The sequence below is a fragment of the Haliotis rufescens genome, unplaced genomic scaffold (genome assembly GCF_023055435.1).
Source record: "Haliotis rufescens isolate VD_foot unplaced genomic scaffold, xgHalRufe1.0.p SCAF_12, whole genome shotgun sequence".
NCBI classification, from domain to species: domain Eukaryota; kingdom Metazoa; phylum Mollusca; class Gastropoda; order Lepetellida; family Haliotidae; genus Haliotis; species Haliotis rufescens.
In genome coordinates, this window is record NW_025963802.1 from 7,881,935 (window position 1) to 7,896,583 (window position 14,649).

At 42.1% G+C, this 14,649-nt stretch overlaps 1 protein-coding gene across 1 annotated transcript in view; it reads right to left on the reverse strand.

Moving 5' to 3' along the window:
* The window catches only part of LOC124141276 (protein mono-ADP-ribosyltransferase PARP14-like), a 33,017-nt gene extending 18,689 nt beyond the window's left edge, over positions 1-14,328 (reverse strand). Inside the window, exons 1-9 of the mRNA XM_048393329.1 lie at positions 14,250-14,328; positions 13,199-13,319; positions 7,427-7,804; positions 6,876-6,937; positions 6,542-6,664; positions 2,921-3,127; positions 2,132-2,356; positions 1,717-1,798; positions 825-956 (exon numbers count right to left, since the gene is read on the reverse strand). Of these exons, the coding sequence (XP_048249286.1) occupies positions 825-956; positions 1,717-1,798; positions 2,132-2,356; positions 2,921-3,127; positions 6,542-6,664; positions 6,876-6,937; positions 7,427-7,804; positions 13,199-13,304 (1,315 nt within the window). The 5' untranslated portion in view covers positions 13,305-13,319; positions 14,250-14,328. The remainder of the gene's footprint in view (positions 1-824; positions 957-1,716; positions 1,799-2,131; positions 2,357-2,920; positions 3,128-6,541; positions 6,665-6,875; positions 6,938-7,426; positions 7,805-13,198; positions 13,320-14,249) is intronic.
* Positions 14,329-14,649: the final 321 nt, after the last annotated feature.

Consider the following 14,649-nt stretch of genomic DNA (forward strand, 5'->3'; position numbering starts at 1 on the left):
AAAGCATTTCATAACCACTTTCAAATCTTAAAACATCCTCTAATCCCTCCAGAAACATTTATCATGATTTGTTTGCAATAAATCAATAGACCAGCTGACGACCGACCTCCAAAATATCTGTTTATATTCAAATGAATGTCAATTCCGTTACTTAAAACACACCATTAGTTTGATTGTTTTACGCCGCACTCGGCAACATTCAAACTAAATGACGGCAGGCTGTAAATAATCGAGTATGAGAATGCCACAAGGGTCTTTCCCGATTGTAAGGATATCACCTAGTGTGACCTTGACCTTCGACAGGTGACACCTTCGAGCCTGTCCCAGCGGCAGGCTTTATCTCGAGATGATGTCAAGTAGGAAACACCAGCCAGTTATCACTCTCAACTCTACCCGGAGTAGGAAGTGATCAGTGAAGCGAACATGTACAACATCCAAATCGCCACACATTACCTTGTTATTAAGGTCAAGGTCACAATAATTAAGTGGGATCTGCAGATTTTCCTAAATTAACTTCTCGTGATGAAGACTTTGGAGATTAAAGCAATAAATCCCTTTTCATAATCATAAGATATCCCGAAAGATTCAACTGTACGACTCCACCATGGACGTGTTTATGGATAATATCAAATACAATAAATTGAGTGAGTTACGCCGCTTTTAGCAATATTCCAGCAATATCACGCCGCTCGACACCAGAAATAGGCTTCCATGTCGGGAATCGAACCAGGGTCTCCGGCATGACGTGCGAACGCTTTAACCACTTGGCTACCTAAACGCCCCCGAATTCAATGAAGACGACGCTATGAACAATAAGAATGTACCAAACGAGAGTTCCAGTCTGCTGTTACTGCCGTTGACAATGAGGTCCACACGTTGCTGCATGATGTCACCTTCAACCAACTGGAAACGAACGTTCCCGAACAATACGCCTCTTGCCACATGCGCATCGGCTGCTGTCAACATGCAATGAATCATCTGGGTGCCCGTGATCATACAGAATATAAACAGTGCTCGCGTTCAGTTTCAAAACCCTGATGACTCAGTAAGTTAACAAGTTAACAACGCTTTGAACATTATTCCAGTTTTATCGCGATGTGTCAGCTTAATGTGAGAGGAAATCCAGTAGTGATTCACCTCTTTGACATTTACCACTTTTGTGAAACCAACGAGCACGGGTTTTGTGTGTGACAAAACTAGAAATATAAACTGGGATTCGAACCATGATCATAGGTTTCTTGCATGCTTTATTTGTTTGTTTGTTTGTTTGTTGTTTAACGTCACACTCAGCAATATTCCAGCTATATGACGGCGGTATTTATATAGTCGTGTCTGGACCAGATAATTTAGTGATTTACAACATGAACATCTATCCACGCAATTGGGATACGATGACATGCATCAATCAAGTCAGCGAGCCTAACCACACGATCCCGTGAGTCGCCACTTACGACAAGCATAGTCGCCTTTAACGGCAAGCATGGGTTGCTGGAGACCTATTCTACCCCGGATCTTCAGGGGTCTTCCTTGCATGCCGACCTTGATTAACTCGCGTTGATTTGGTATATTAACCCAAGTTAACTTTGGTACGATTTTAGTCATAGTTCGGTTGACCAGACTTGCTTGGACTTGGGTCATTCTGTCTGATTGGCAGAAGTGAATGGGTATTTGGGTATAAGTTACTTTTACCAATGTGTACGCGTTTTCATGTTTCACCTTTTTCGTCTTGGACACTGAGCCTGCGTGATCCTCTTATGTGAATCTTTCCGTAGAGCTTCTCATGTTCTTCTTGAAAAGCCTGCAGTTACAATGTTGTAGTTTTTTATACATTTTTCAGATTTAATAGAAGCCAACATTTTAAATTAACACTTCGAGAAATGAAAAGCCATAATGCAATAACATAACAATTAATAGAGATACAAAAATAAGATTCAAAGCAACGCCAGAATGTTGTTACCAAGACACACACGTTCCTCCTTCGAACACTGCTTGAAAACAAATACGACTGATCGGACGGTGTGTGTTCAGGTCTAAAAAGCAATAAGGAGCTGAATTAAAAATGGCGTGTGGGCATATATCATCAACATTTGACAGGGTAGCATGGGTGCCTCTTCAGTTTATGGACCATTACCTCATCTACACCATCGCGTTGTCCAGAGATTACAACAACTTTGACGACTTTCAACATTGTATCAGGGTTGTTTTCCCAAAACTCATTCACGGTCTCGTATATTGTTTTAGCTGTGGCGTTCTTGTCATAATTAAGTCGGCCTGTACCAAGAGCAGGGAAAAGGAGACTGGCGTGTTTTTTCTTTGATGCCTCCTCCAAACAACGCGTGACAATGGACTTTATATTCTGAAAAAGGAACTGTAATTTCTAAGAGACAAGGTAGAAATTGTTTGCCACAAAAAAATACATTGTTGAAAGCTGTTTATATTTCTTTATTTTAGACTCATAATTTTTAATTATTTAATTAAAATAATATGTTTTTGCAAAAGTAAATGAAAAATATCTCGACTCCATATAACATTCCAGTAACGGATCAGGCGGTCTGAGGGGCGGTCGGGTAGCCTAGTGGTTAAAGCGTTCGCTCGTCACGCCGAAGACCCGGGTTCGATTCCCGACCTGGGTACAATGTGTGAAGCCCATTTCTGGTGTCCCCCGCCGTGATATTGCTGGAATGTTGCTAAAAGCGGCGTAAAACCATATTCACTCACTCACTCAGGAGGTCTGGCAAAGGGAATTGGCTGACAGGCTGTCATTGTGCCCTGATTGCACGGGCCGTTGTTCTACATGTAGCATTCTGTCGCTTGTTTGTGTTGTTTATTTACAGGTCACCAAGATAAATCCTGAACATTTCTGACTGGAACACCAAACAATATTTACTCAAGTTCAATTAAATCAAGAATTCAGACTTACCTGTTCGTTTATTCTGTGGTTTGTATTCCCTGTTGGCAGGGTAGTATGGTAGATCTCTGCACACTGTAGCTTGTACCCTTTAGTGATGGCAAGATCCCCTACCTGGATACCATGAGGGTAGAGCTTCTTAACTTTCTTCTCAAGCTTATTTCCAGCTTCTTGTAGAATACTTGCAGACAGGGCTCCGGCACTCACAATCACGTCGGCCTATTGTGACGGAGAATATATCAGTAATATATAGATCCATTGCGATGATTAGCTAAGAGTTTTTCTCTGTCATAAATATCATCTCAGAAATGCATTAAGTATTAAGCGACACGTCACGATTGAAATATATATATGTGTGTGTGTGTGTGTGTGTGTGTGTGTGTGTGTGTGTGTGTGTGTATATATCTATATATATATATATATATATATATATATATATATATATATATATATATGATATTTGCCATACGAAAACCAAAGGGTAATGGTATATATATTATATCACGTCAGTATTAAAATAATCGATGTTTTAGACCTTATTGAAGTAACTATAGAAACCGTGCGTGACTACATTGTTTGAGTGAACCACCCTTTTTATCCAATGATTCGAAAGGTGTTCAGCCATACTTGTCTACACAATAACCAACACACCCGGCCCCCCTCTTTATAGTTATAGGGAGTTGGGAACGTTGGGCAATAGCTTATTGAGCAAGCCGGCGATGAATGGACGTTAAAAGTACTTCCTGTTTGGTGACTTCATTTGCATATATATCGGATCCTGATACCACGTTTATCGGATTGGTTTATGGCATCGATACTACTATCCATTATATAATAAAATCATTATGACTATATATAAAAGGCTAGAACTGTAATTACGAACGTGGTGTCATGGCATGGTATACTCAAATACAAAACAAACTAAGCCTTATTCATACTGTCATCTTTTAAAGCACTTTTTCTTTTTCGAAGATTAAACTCATGTTTAAAATCTTTAATACAATCAAGGAAGGTCTTTCTTCATATTTTTCATAGAAAGGGTTTGACACAAGTGGAATTAATACGAAGGATGTGCTTGATTGTTTTGCAATCTCTGAAGAAATTCAGTTAGGTCAAAACATGAAACGAAGGTTATCAGTGTCAATACTTATAAGAATGCTACCCCTGTTACATCATTGCCATAACCCTGTATTTTGGTTGTCAGCGCATTATAAAAAGCTTTTAAATTTACAACAGAGGTCCTCTTCACCGTCAGCTGACCCCAATTAGTTGTGTGGATAATAGTTTTTTTCCCCACCATTGGTCTGCACATGCGCCAGGCGGGAAAACCAACTAGATGCAGATTATTTGGGAAGATTGCTCCTGATGTTATAAACGCAGTATTCTTAGAAATATTAACAATGATAATTATTGTTTGACAATTCCTTCGAATACCATACCTATAGTACATCATTTCCAGAATAACCAGTGGGACTTGTGGGTTTTGAAATCTAGTAATCCTGGGGCAGGTAACGACAAATCCTTATTTATAAAGGATCTAAAAATTATACCATAAATTCTGAAGCCACCATGAAGTATAGTCAGAACATATTCACTGAAAAGACCCAATACTTGATAATTCCTCGGAATTACCGTTATGTTGCCTTCATATGACGTCATTTCCGGTTCACGTTTACCCTCCAAAGATTAGGCTGCCGGAACTTCTCGAAGGCAACTTTCAGTTACAGTGATCTTTCGCTTCATGCAACTGTGGCCTTTGTTATATCTTAGTATTGCAGGAGACGTTCTCTGGTGTCTTCTATGAGGCTCTGTTGCAGCCAGATACAATTTTTGTGCACATACAGGATAGGGAAGTCTGTCGCGGAGATACGCTGTTATACTTAGAGCAGGTATGGAGCTAGTACCGCGCAAATCTGACGCGTTGCTAAAGCTTGAAAAAGTGGGCTGGTGCAATTTTTGGACTGACGGATCGTGAGATTTGTGGAGATACTTTGTATTTCACCCCACTATGCTCCAAAATAGCACCAAGCTTCCCTGGTATACCCTTACAGTAAGTTGTGTGTCAGAAGAGTGTCCAGTCTATAAAGTCCACCATGTCCACTTATCAAAAGTACCAATAAATGTATGTGAGTTTACCTAAGTAGAACACAGAAGTGACATTCTCTCCACAAACTGATTTTGTTGTTTGTTGTTTAACGCCGCACTCAGCAATATTCCAGCCATATGACGGCGGTCTGTAAATAATGCAGTCTGGACCAGATAACGCAGTTGAGATACGATGACATGCATCAACCAAGCCTGACCACCCGATCCCGTAAGTCGCCTTTTACGACAAGCATAGTCGCCTTTTACGGCATGCATGAAGACCTATTCTACCCCGGATCTTCATGGGTCGACTAAACTGTACTAAATTGGAAATAAAGGATTCAAGTAAAGGTATATATGACGTTTACCACAATGAACACTAATGGGTCAATTACTATCCTGCTAAAGGGGAGCCCATTGGTAAAGAAACGGAGTTCGATTCCCCAAATGGGTACAACATGTAAGCCCTATCGGTGTTCTGATTATCATAGAGACATGCACACCCTTTTTATTGTCGCTTTTTAAATGAAAAAAACAACAACTAATTGCATTCGACAGTTGTAGTGTCATACGATGTGAGATGAGCAACCGCTATTTTAAACGATAGACAAAAGGGCATACAATTCCATTATATTAATTCCACATCAGTGATGGCTAGTTTGTGAGGGACTTGTGCTGGAAGCAGTGTACAACTACGCGCTAGTGCATTGCATTAGTATTTGAGGTTCTATGCTCCATGGTGTCTAAATCTAGACATTGTAAAAAAGGCGTCATTGTCTGTGTAGCTTGTTAATAAATAATTGTGTTTCATAAAATGGGGTGTAAATGTTATGTTAAGAACATAATATTTGCTCATTCTGACAAATGTTTTCTCATAACATGTTCATTGGCGGTGGGGTAGCCCTGTGGTTAAATCGTTCGCGCGTCAGATCAAAAGTCGGGTTCGATTCCCCATATGGTTGCAACTCACTCATAAAAAAAAGCCATGCCTGGTAACGGGAGACACAGAAACAACTCAATTAACAATATCAATATCGGGTGTGACCACAATTTTTGTAGACGTTGATTTTCAGCAATCCGTGGCATTACTTAAGTGTTATTTACGGCTAAACAATTTTTATTTTCATCAGCACCTCATAGCCAGACAGTCATTGTGCGCTGTTCACATTAAAAAATACACGTGAGTGAGTATCATGCCCCAAACTAACATGCAAACATACAGATTGTGAATCACGACCTTAAAGTCGAGGAGATTTCTTCATGAATACATACTGAAAGATACATTACTTATTTTTCAGAATGAATTAATTTTTATTGAACTTTATATGAAGCATGGATACTTTTTCCCGTTAGTGTAAATGTAATTAGGATATGATTGATATACATGGTAAATGTGAAGACAAAGTTAGTTTGGGGGACTTGAACTAAACTTGGTGGGACTCAATTTAGTCGAGCCTTGAACCCATTAAAAGTTATCACTCTTACATGCTAATTGTTTGAACCAAGGGAAACGGGTGTTGCAAGGTATCATTGATTTTGAAACTGTACCTGTTTTACCTTAAGCTCGGCGATTGAACCTGTGACAAGCTCGACTTTCCTTGGATATACCTTCTTGACTGCAAGAGAGTTGAGTCGAGACCGGAAGTCCTGGTCACTCTCTGGATGTCGTATCTGTAAAGTAGACGGACAGATTGATTTAATCCCCAAAATCCTAAAAACATTGATAAAACATTTTATAGTTGCTATTAGAGAACGTTGATAAAAGTATTGTTGTTTTTGTTGTGCATAAAGCTACACTCAGCAAAATTCAAACGATGTGACGGCGGTCGCACCTGATTGTGTCTGGACCAGCCAAACAAGTGTTTGAAGCAACGTTACTTACCCCCAAGTCAGAGTTTCTCCTCCTCCCGTGCCAATTAGATATTGCTGGTTGCCCTGGTTCAGCTGGCAAAATGAAATGTGTGTAATAGGACATTGGGAATGGACATGCTTTCTTGTCAAAACTGTGTCATCAGGGGTTTCACGTTTCTTCAGTACACTACTGTTCAAAACGAACATCCCCACGATCGGGAACCAGTAGCCCTAATACATTTGCAGATACAAGCACCCCAAAGTGGCGCTATGTCTTTTTATAACACGCGTCCCTGACGCCAAGTGTTCGCGTCCCGGTAGCGTTTTGAAGATAGTGTAGAATTAAAACTGTTCGTACGGCAGTAGTTATTGCCGGTATTAATACCTATATGTGTCTATATTTAAGCCAAACTAACAGGACAATCATTGACTTGTAGGTGATACTGGGAATCCTGATCGGTCACTTTAATCTAACATTCAAAGAGAGCAGTAAGAAGGTAACAAATAAACGATAAAAATGTCATATTTCTATTAACTTTACACAACAGCAAGGCTATTGAACTTCATCAAGTCAACACTTACCAGATTCTAATGCCACAGTAGCGGGTTGGTAAATCAGGCAGTCATTCCGCTGTGCTACAGTAGAAACATACATACGCCCCTTCTCAGAGCGTAGAAACATAGCGGCTGCTCCATCGGTTAAGGCAAACCTTTTATGCAGTTCTGTCTTATCATGGCGAGGGAATTTCGACTTGCATTGTTCAATTCCTTCTTTGAGTCCACGTGGTGAAAGGTCACATGAGTCATCCTGATATGGCATTAGCATGGTTTCGGTTCCGTGATGAGCTCCAGGAAGCCGCCCGACTCCGGGAGATGCTGCCGATGTATCCTGAGACGCAGAGGCGGTTGTGAGGTCGTGCTCTCCCTCCTCTCGTACAGGTTCTACTAGGTCCCTCTGGGCTACAACAGACAGCAGACAAACATTGCCTTTCTCTGTGTCTCAGTTAATGGGAGCACGAATGAGTCCAATACTGTGTTGTTTCTTTGTTGAAGTAGTTGTATATACCAACTACAAACATGATGTGTATGTGTATGATGTGTCGGTAACGGTGAGTGAATGTTCTGTAACGTCACAGTCAGCAACATTTCAGCTAGATCACGACTACCTGTTTGAAAAAAAAGCCTGGACACGGAAAACCAGATACTGAAAATGTGAGCGCCGACCCACGCAATCGGGGCACATCCGTAAACGTCACAGGGCCTGAATATATTTCGTCGCCTCTCGCGACCACCAAGGGGATCCAGCGGATTTATTCTAACCTGGGTCCCCATGGGGTGTATGTTGGTTACAAGTTGAACGTTTTAGAAAAGGTGATAATTTTCGCTCTACTTCAGTATTTGAGTTACAAATGTTACAACCATAGCTTCCATTAGGGTAACATTCAGTCACCAATAGTTTAAAGTAACACGGCTTTGTGCCATGCACTCTACTGTACTTGATATGAGTGAAGTATGGGGACGATGGCAATGATGTGTAACAATGGTGATGCTGATGATGTGTTGCAATGGTGGTGCTGATGATGGCGATGATGTGTTGCAATGGTGGTGCTGATGATGGCGATGATGTGTTGCAATGGTGGTGCTGATGATGGCGATGATATGTTGCAATGGTGGTGCTGATGATGGCAATGATGTGTTGCAATTGTGATGCTGGTGATATGTTGTAATGGGGGCGCTGATGATGGCGGTGATATGTTGTAATGGTGATGCTGATGATGGCGATGATGTGTTGCAATGGTGGTGCTGATGATGGCGATGATGTGTTGCAATGGTGGTGCTGATGATGGCGATGATATGTTGCAATGGTGGTGCTGATGATGGCAATGATGTGTTGCAATTGTGATGCTGGTGATATGTTGTAATGGTGGCGCTGATGATGGCGGTGATATGTTGTAATGGTGATGCTGATGATGGCGATGATGTGTTGCAATGGTGGTGCTGATGATGGCAATGATGTGTTGCAATGGTGATGCTGATGATGGCGATGATGTGTTGCAATGGTGGTGCTGATGATGGCAATGATGTGTTGCAATTGTGATGCTGATGATGGCGATGATGTGTTGCAATGGTGGTGCTGATGATGGCGATGATGTGTTGCAATGGTGATGCTGATGATGGCAATGATGTGTTGCAATGGTGATGCTGATGATGGCGATGATGTGTTGCAATGGTGATGCTGATGATGGCGATGATGTGTTGCAATGGTAATGCTGATGATGGCTATGATGTCTTGTAATGGTGATGCTGATGATGTGTTGCCATGGTGATGCTGATGATGGCGATGATGTGTTGCAATGGTGATGCTGATGATGGCAATGATGTGTTGCAATGGTAATGCTGATGATGGCAATGATGTGTTGCAATGGTGATGCTGATGATGGCGATGATGTGTTGCAATAGTGATGCTGATGATGGCGATGATGTGTTGCAATAGTGGTGCTGATGATGGCGATGATGTGTTGCAATGTTGGTGCTGATGATGGCGATGATGTGTTGCAATGGTGGTGCTGATGATGGCTATGATGTGTTGCAATGATGGCGCTGATGATGGCTATGATGTCTTGTAATGGTGATGCTGATGATGTGTTGCCATGGTGATGCTGATGATGGCGATGATGTGTTGCAATGGTGATGCTGATGATGGCAATGATGTGTTGCAATGGTAATGCTGATGATGGCAATGATGTGTTGCAATGGTGATGCTGATGATGGCGATGATGTGTTGCAATGTTGATGCTGATGATGGCAATGATGTGTTGCAATGGTAATGCTGATGATGGCAATGATGTGTTGCAATGGTGATGCTGATGATGGCGATGATGTGTTGCAATGATGGCGCTGATGATGGCTATGATGTCTTGTAATGGTGATGCTGATGATGTGTTGCCATGGTGATGCTGATGATGTGTTGCAATGGTGATGCTGATGATGGCGATGATGTGTTGCAATGGTGATGCAGGTGATGTGTTGCAATGGTGATGCTGGTGATGTGTTGCAATGGTGGTGCTGATGATGGCGATGAAGTGTTGCAATGGTAATGCTGATGATGGCGATGAAGTGTTGCAATGGTGATGCTGATGATGTGTTGCAATGGTGGTGCTAATGATGGCGATGATGTGTTGCAATGGTGGTGCTGATAATGGCGATGATGTGTTGCAATGGTGATGCTAATGATGGCGATGATGTGTTGCAATGGTGGTGCTGATGATGTGTTGAAATGGTGATGCTGATGTTGGCGATGATGGGTTGCAATGGTGATGCTGATAATGGCGATGATGGGTTGCTATGGTGATGCTGATGATGGCGATGATGTGTTGCAATGTTGGTGCTAATGATGGCGATGATGTGTTGCGATGCTGATGCTGATGATGTGTTGCAATGGTGATGCTGGTGATATGTTGCAATGGTGATGCTGATGATGGCGATGATATGTTGCAATGGTGATGCTGGTGATGTGTTGCAATGGTGATGCTGATGATGGCGATGATGTGTTGCAGTGGTGATGCAGGTGATGTGTTGCAATGGTGGCGCTGATGATGGCGATGATGTGTTGCAATGGTGATGCTGATGATGGCGATGATGTGTTGCAATGGTAGTGCTAATGATGGCGATTATGAGTTGCGATGCTGATGCTGATGCTGAATCAACACTATTGTATGCAAAGAAAAGTAAATATGGAAATTTATTTGTTTAACTACAACTTGAATGTTTTTGGTTTCGCGCATTACTTAACAGTATGTCAGCTCAGTGTGTTTGAATTACCGGATGTGACGTAAGTTGTTTGAATTTACCAATGAGGTCACCACCGCACATGGGTATGATGTTCGCATCCTAAGGATCGTAACTGAGGCAAATATCGGACTCTAACACAAGACCTGTGGATCCTGGTACCTTGAGAACGGGTCGCGGCCAACCCCGGCCCTATAAATATTCTCAGCAATAAAAGTTCCTCTGACACGAAATAAAACAAGAACCTGATCAAAGAAGACGCACACATGTGAAAGAATTCATATTTCCAAACAGACAATGGACCAGGAAAACAAGTGTAGACATTTAATGACACATGACTAGCATGGCGTAATGACAAGAGAAAGATGCAATTGAACACGTCAGTTGCGTGTTGCGTGTTGCGTGTTGCGTGTTGCGTGTTGCGTGTGGGCCCCCTCTAGCTTGGATGCATACAATGCATCTCCTTCGCATTGAACGGATCAAACGTCTCACACAGTTTTGATGGGTGGCATCCCATACCTCCACCAGCCTGTCTCTCAGGTCTTGTACTGTAGTCGGAGCACGTGATAAATGTCGGAGACGGCGTTCCTTTTATCCCACATGTGTTAAATGGGAGAAAGATCTGGAGAGCTAGTAGGCCATGGGACCACATTCACGTTGTTCTGTCCAAGTGCTTGTTGAACAATCCGGGCTACATGGGGTCGGGCGTTGTAATGCTGAAAAAACATGCCAGGTCCATGTTGATTCAAAAACGGCACAACGATAGGCTGGGTGACCTCGTCACGGTAACGCTGCCCGTTCTAAATTCCATTGATCACTTGCAAACGAGTTCTCTGTCTCTCGGTGATTCCTCCACCATAACACTGACTCACCCGAAACGGGTCTTCCTCCACAACACAGTTCTGAGCGTAGCGTGAACAAAGCCGTCGGTAAACTCGTATTCGGCCATGCTGTGGGAGAGGTGAAATCGGTGAACAGAACCTGTCTCCACTGAATTGTCGTCATACGCACTCGCTGTCTACACCACTGCAGACGCAATTGGTGGTGCTTGTTGGTCAGAATTGGGCGTCCGGATGGCCTCCTCGTAACAATCCCGTAACGTCTAGGATGGCGACGCACAGTCTGTGCCGATATTCGACAAAGGCCAGGGATGGTTCTTGCAGGGATTGTTGCAGGCTGGAACTGATTTCGCTGATGGGTGGTTCGAATCCAACGATCTTGACGGACGCTCGTAACCGGGGACCTGTCGCTCCTTGGTCGGTCTCTGACAGTGTTTTTGCCGCCAGCCACTGCTGCCATTTCTTCCTGTTGGTGTTTCTGTGCACGTTCAATCGCCTAGCAACTTCACGCTGCGACGTTCCTGACTGGAGCATACCAAAGGCTCTCAAGCGGTCATTTTCAAAGCTTTCAAATAATGATTGAAATTTGATGTTTTCCGTGTTGCAGTTGTCAAGACAAGCAGAAACAATGCATACTGAATCCCTACAACACGCGAGCTTTTATGCCCTGCATGAAAGACACTTTTTGCCATCCAGATATTTTAGAAGCTGAACCATTTAATGTCACAATCTGTATATCACTCTGCGTCCTCGAATATTTATGTATATATAAACAAATAAACAGTGATTTTCTCTGTCTTTCTTTTTTGTTGTTGTTGTTTTGTGTGTGTGTGTGTGTGTGTGTGTGTGTGTGTGTGTGTGTGTGTGTGTGGAAAAAGCACAGTAAAGTCCTAACTCTCAGGCACAATATAGTAGTAATTAAGTAAGTGGAGTAAGATTGAACACAGTTCAGTACGTGGTAAGGGTTGAAATCTTACTTCACTTATATAATTATAACTATATATATAAGAATAGATATATGTATATATATTCTTTTATTACGGCTACTCTGCAACTATTTGCTACCGTAAGTTTGTTTTTAGCCCGATTCGTATGATAAGAAGCTGACAATAACCGTCCAATAATACCACACACGTGAGCCTGAGAAATCCCATAATAAGTTGGTGATAAGAGAGATGGAGATGGTGACGTCACTTCCGAAACGAAGCCTTGTGGGTTAATTGGTCCCTAACACATTCGTCACCACTCGCCCCTTTCAGTAACCTGCAAGAAGAACTTGTCACCCAATCGATGAATGTTATGTGCGAAAATGCGACAAACCAATTAGAATGCGCATATGACTTCGGTCGAAGAATCCCTCGGGTATAATTTTTGTTATTACATATGTCTTGCATTTAAAAACATACCCAAGTTCCAGTCAAATGTGTTCAATCAAACTGTATAATACTGTAAGTTCCGATGTGATTTTAATATCGTCTAGAATATACACAATATATGGGGAATATACATGTACCATTGCGGAACGATATGACAATTATTTTAGCAATGTCCGTTTGCGCTTAGACGGAACCTAGTCGAAAAAATGGCCACGAGAAGGGCACTATTCGACCTGTCCCGGAGTAACAAAGTTGGTCACGAATGATATATCATAGTGGAATAGAGTTATAATACAACGGATCCTCGAGGCTGATATATGTTACATTACTGTTGAACGAAGATTGCCTACCTGTCGCCACGTTCTCACGGACAGGACACAGGGCTGTTTCTGGATGATCTGGTACGTGCAGGCCTGGTGACGTAGACGTTGCATGATGCCCATAACGAGTTGCCATTGCAGTACGGTGTTCCTAAAGACACGCGTATTTTTCATTATGGCCTCGCTTTAGAAACGAATATGATTCAGCATTTAAGTCTTGTCTGACGATGGTGGAATCCATTTAGTGTGGGTTCGAACCCCAGGTTCGTACCGTCATGGTCCTACGTGTGTCGGCACCATACCCATGCTGCGTGGGGATTCCAGGTTAGAATATCCCCCAGCTTACTGTGCTTGTAAGAGGCCACTTACTGGTGAATTGTTTTATACTGTGGCATCCTAATCCAGACTGGATTACTTACAGGCCGCCATAATGGCTTGAATGCTTTGCGGGTGTGACGTAAAACAACAAACAAACACAAATACTGGTATATGTCTAGTCTCATATTAAAACTGGCCGTCGTGACACGACTGAGGTATAAAGTGCGGTAAACTCCATGATCATGTACTGAACTGTTGACCGGACAGTGAAGTGGAGCCCATGCGCGATCCACTGTCATCCACGGATCTGTGAATACTGTGTACTATCTGCACGAACTGATAACTCGCTGTGAAGTGTGGCAGTATATACAACATTGCTTCGAGTTGTTAATTACAGTTATAGATACACATACACATAGACACTTTCCGAATTTAATCTGTAAGGGACTGAAGAGGGGGGAATCTAGGGGACGTAGCTGTATTTTGTATCGAAATTAGACATTTATTCAGCTACAGCTACAAAACCATACATTTAAAAAAAATTAAAACTATATATAAGAGAAGGCTTTTCTAAAGAAAGACACCTTGCAACGATGTCATTTTTGTGACAAGCAATTTCTTTCTTTCAATAGCCTAAAGCATTATTATTTTTTCCAGTGTTTTCGGCGACAATTCATATTTTTCGATAACATCATCCTCGGCGTCAGAAAATAACACTTAATAGACAAAATGTGCACAATGCTTGTCATATTATTACACCCACCTCTTGAAATGGCGATACTTTAACCAAGATGAATGAGTGGATGTGTGTCCTCTGTATCGGGAAGTTGTTGTGGCTTGTGGCCTCCCTGCATGCTTTATCTGATAAATCCGTTAATCAGTGAATACAAGGTTCAGCTCGGCTCTTTGCTATGTGCAGTGGGCTGCAGGAACGCAATGGTGTGGTTACAACATAGCGTACCGACACCAATAGTGGCGTATATATGGAGGATTTTAATCAAGTAAAGCAGGACTTGATACAATTAACGGCCATCTTGATGAAATGCCGATCATGTTGGATTTCTTGTTGCTAACCATTTGTCACAAATTAACCAAAGCATGCACATTTATGTGCTTTTTGTATGACGTATCATCATTTGAACGACGTATCTGCCCTACTACTT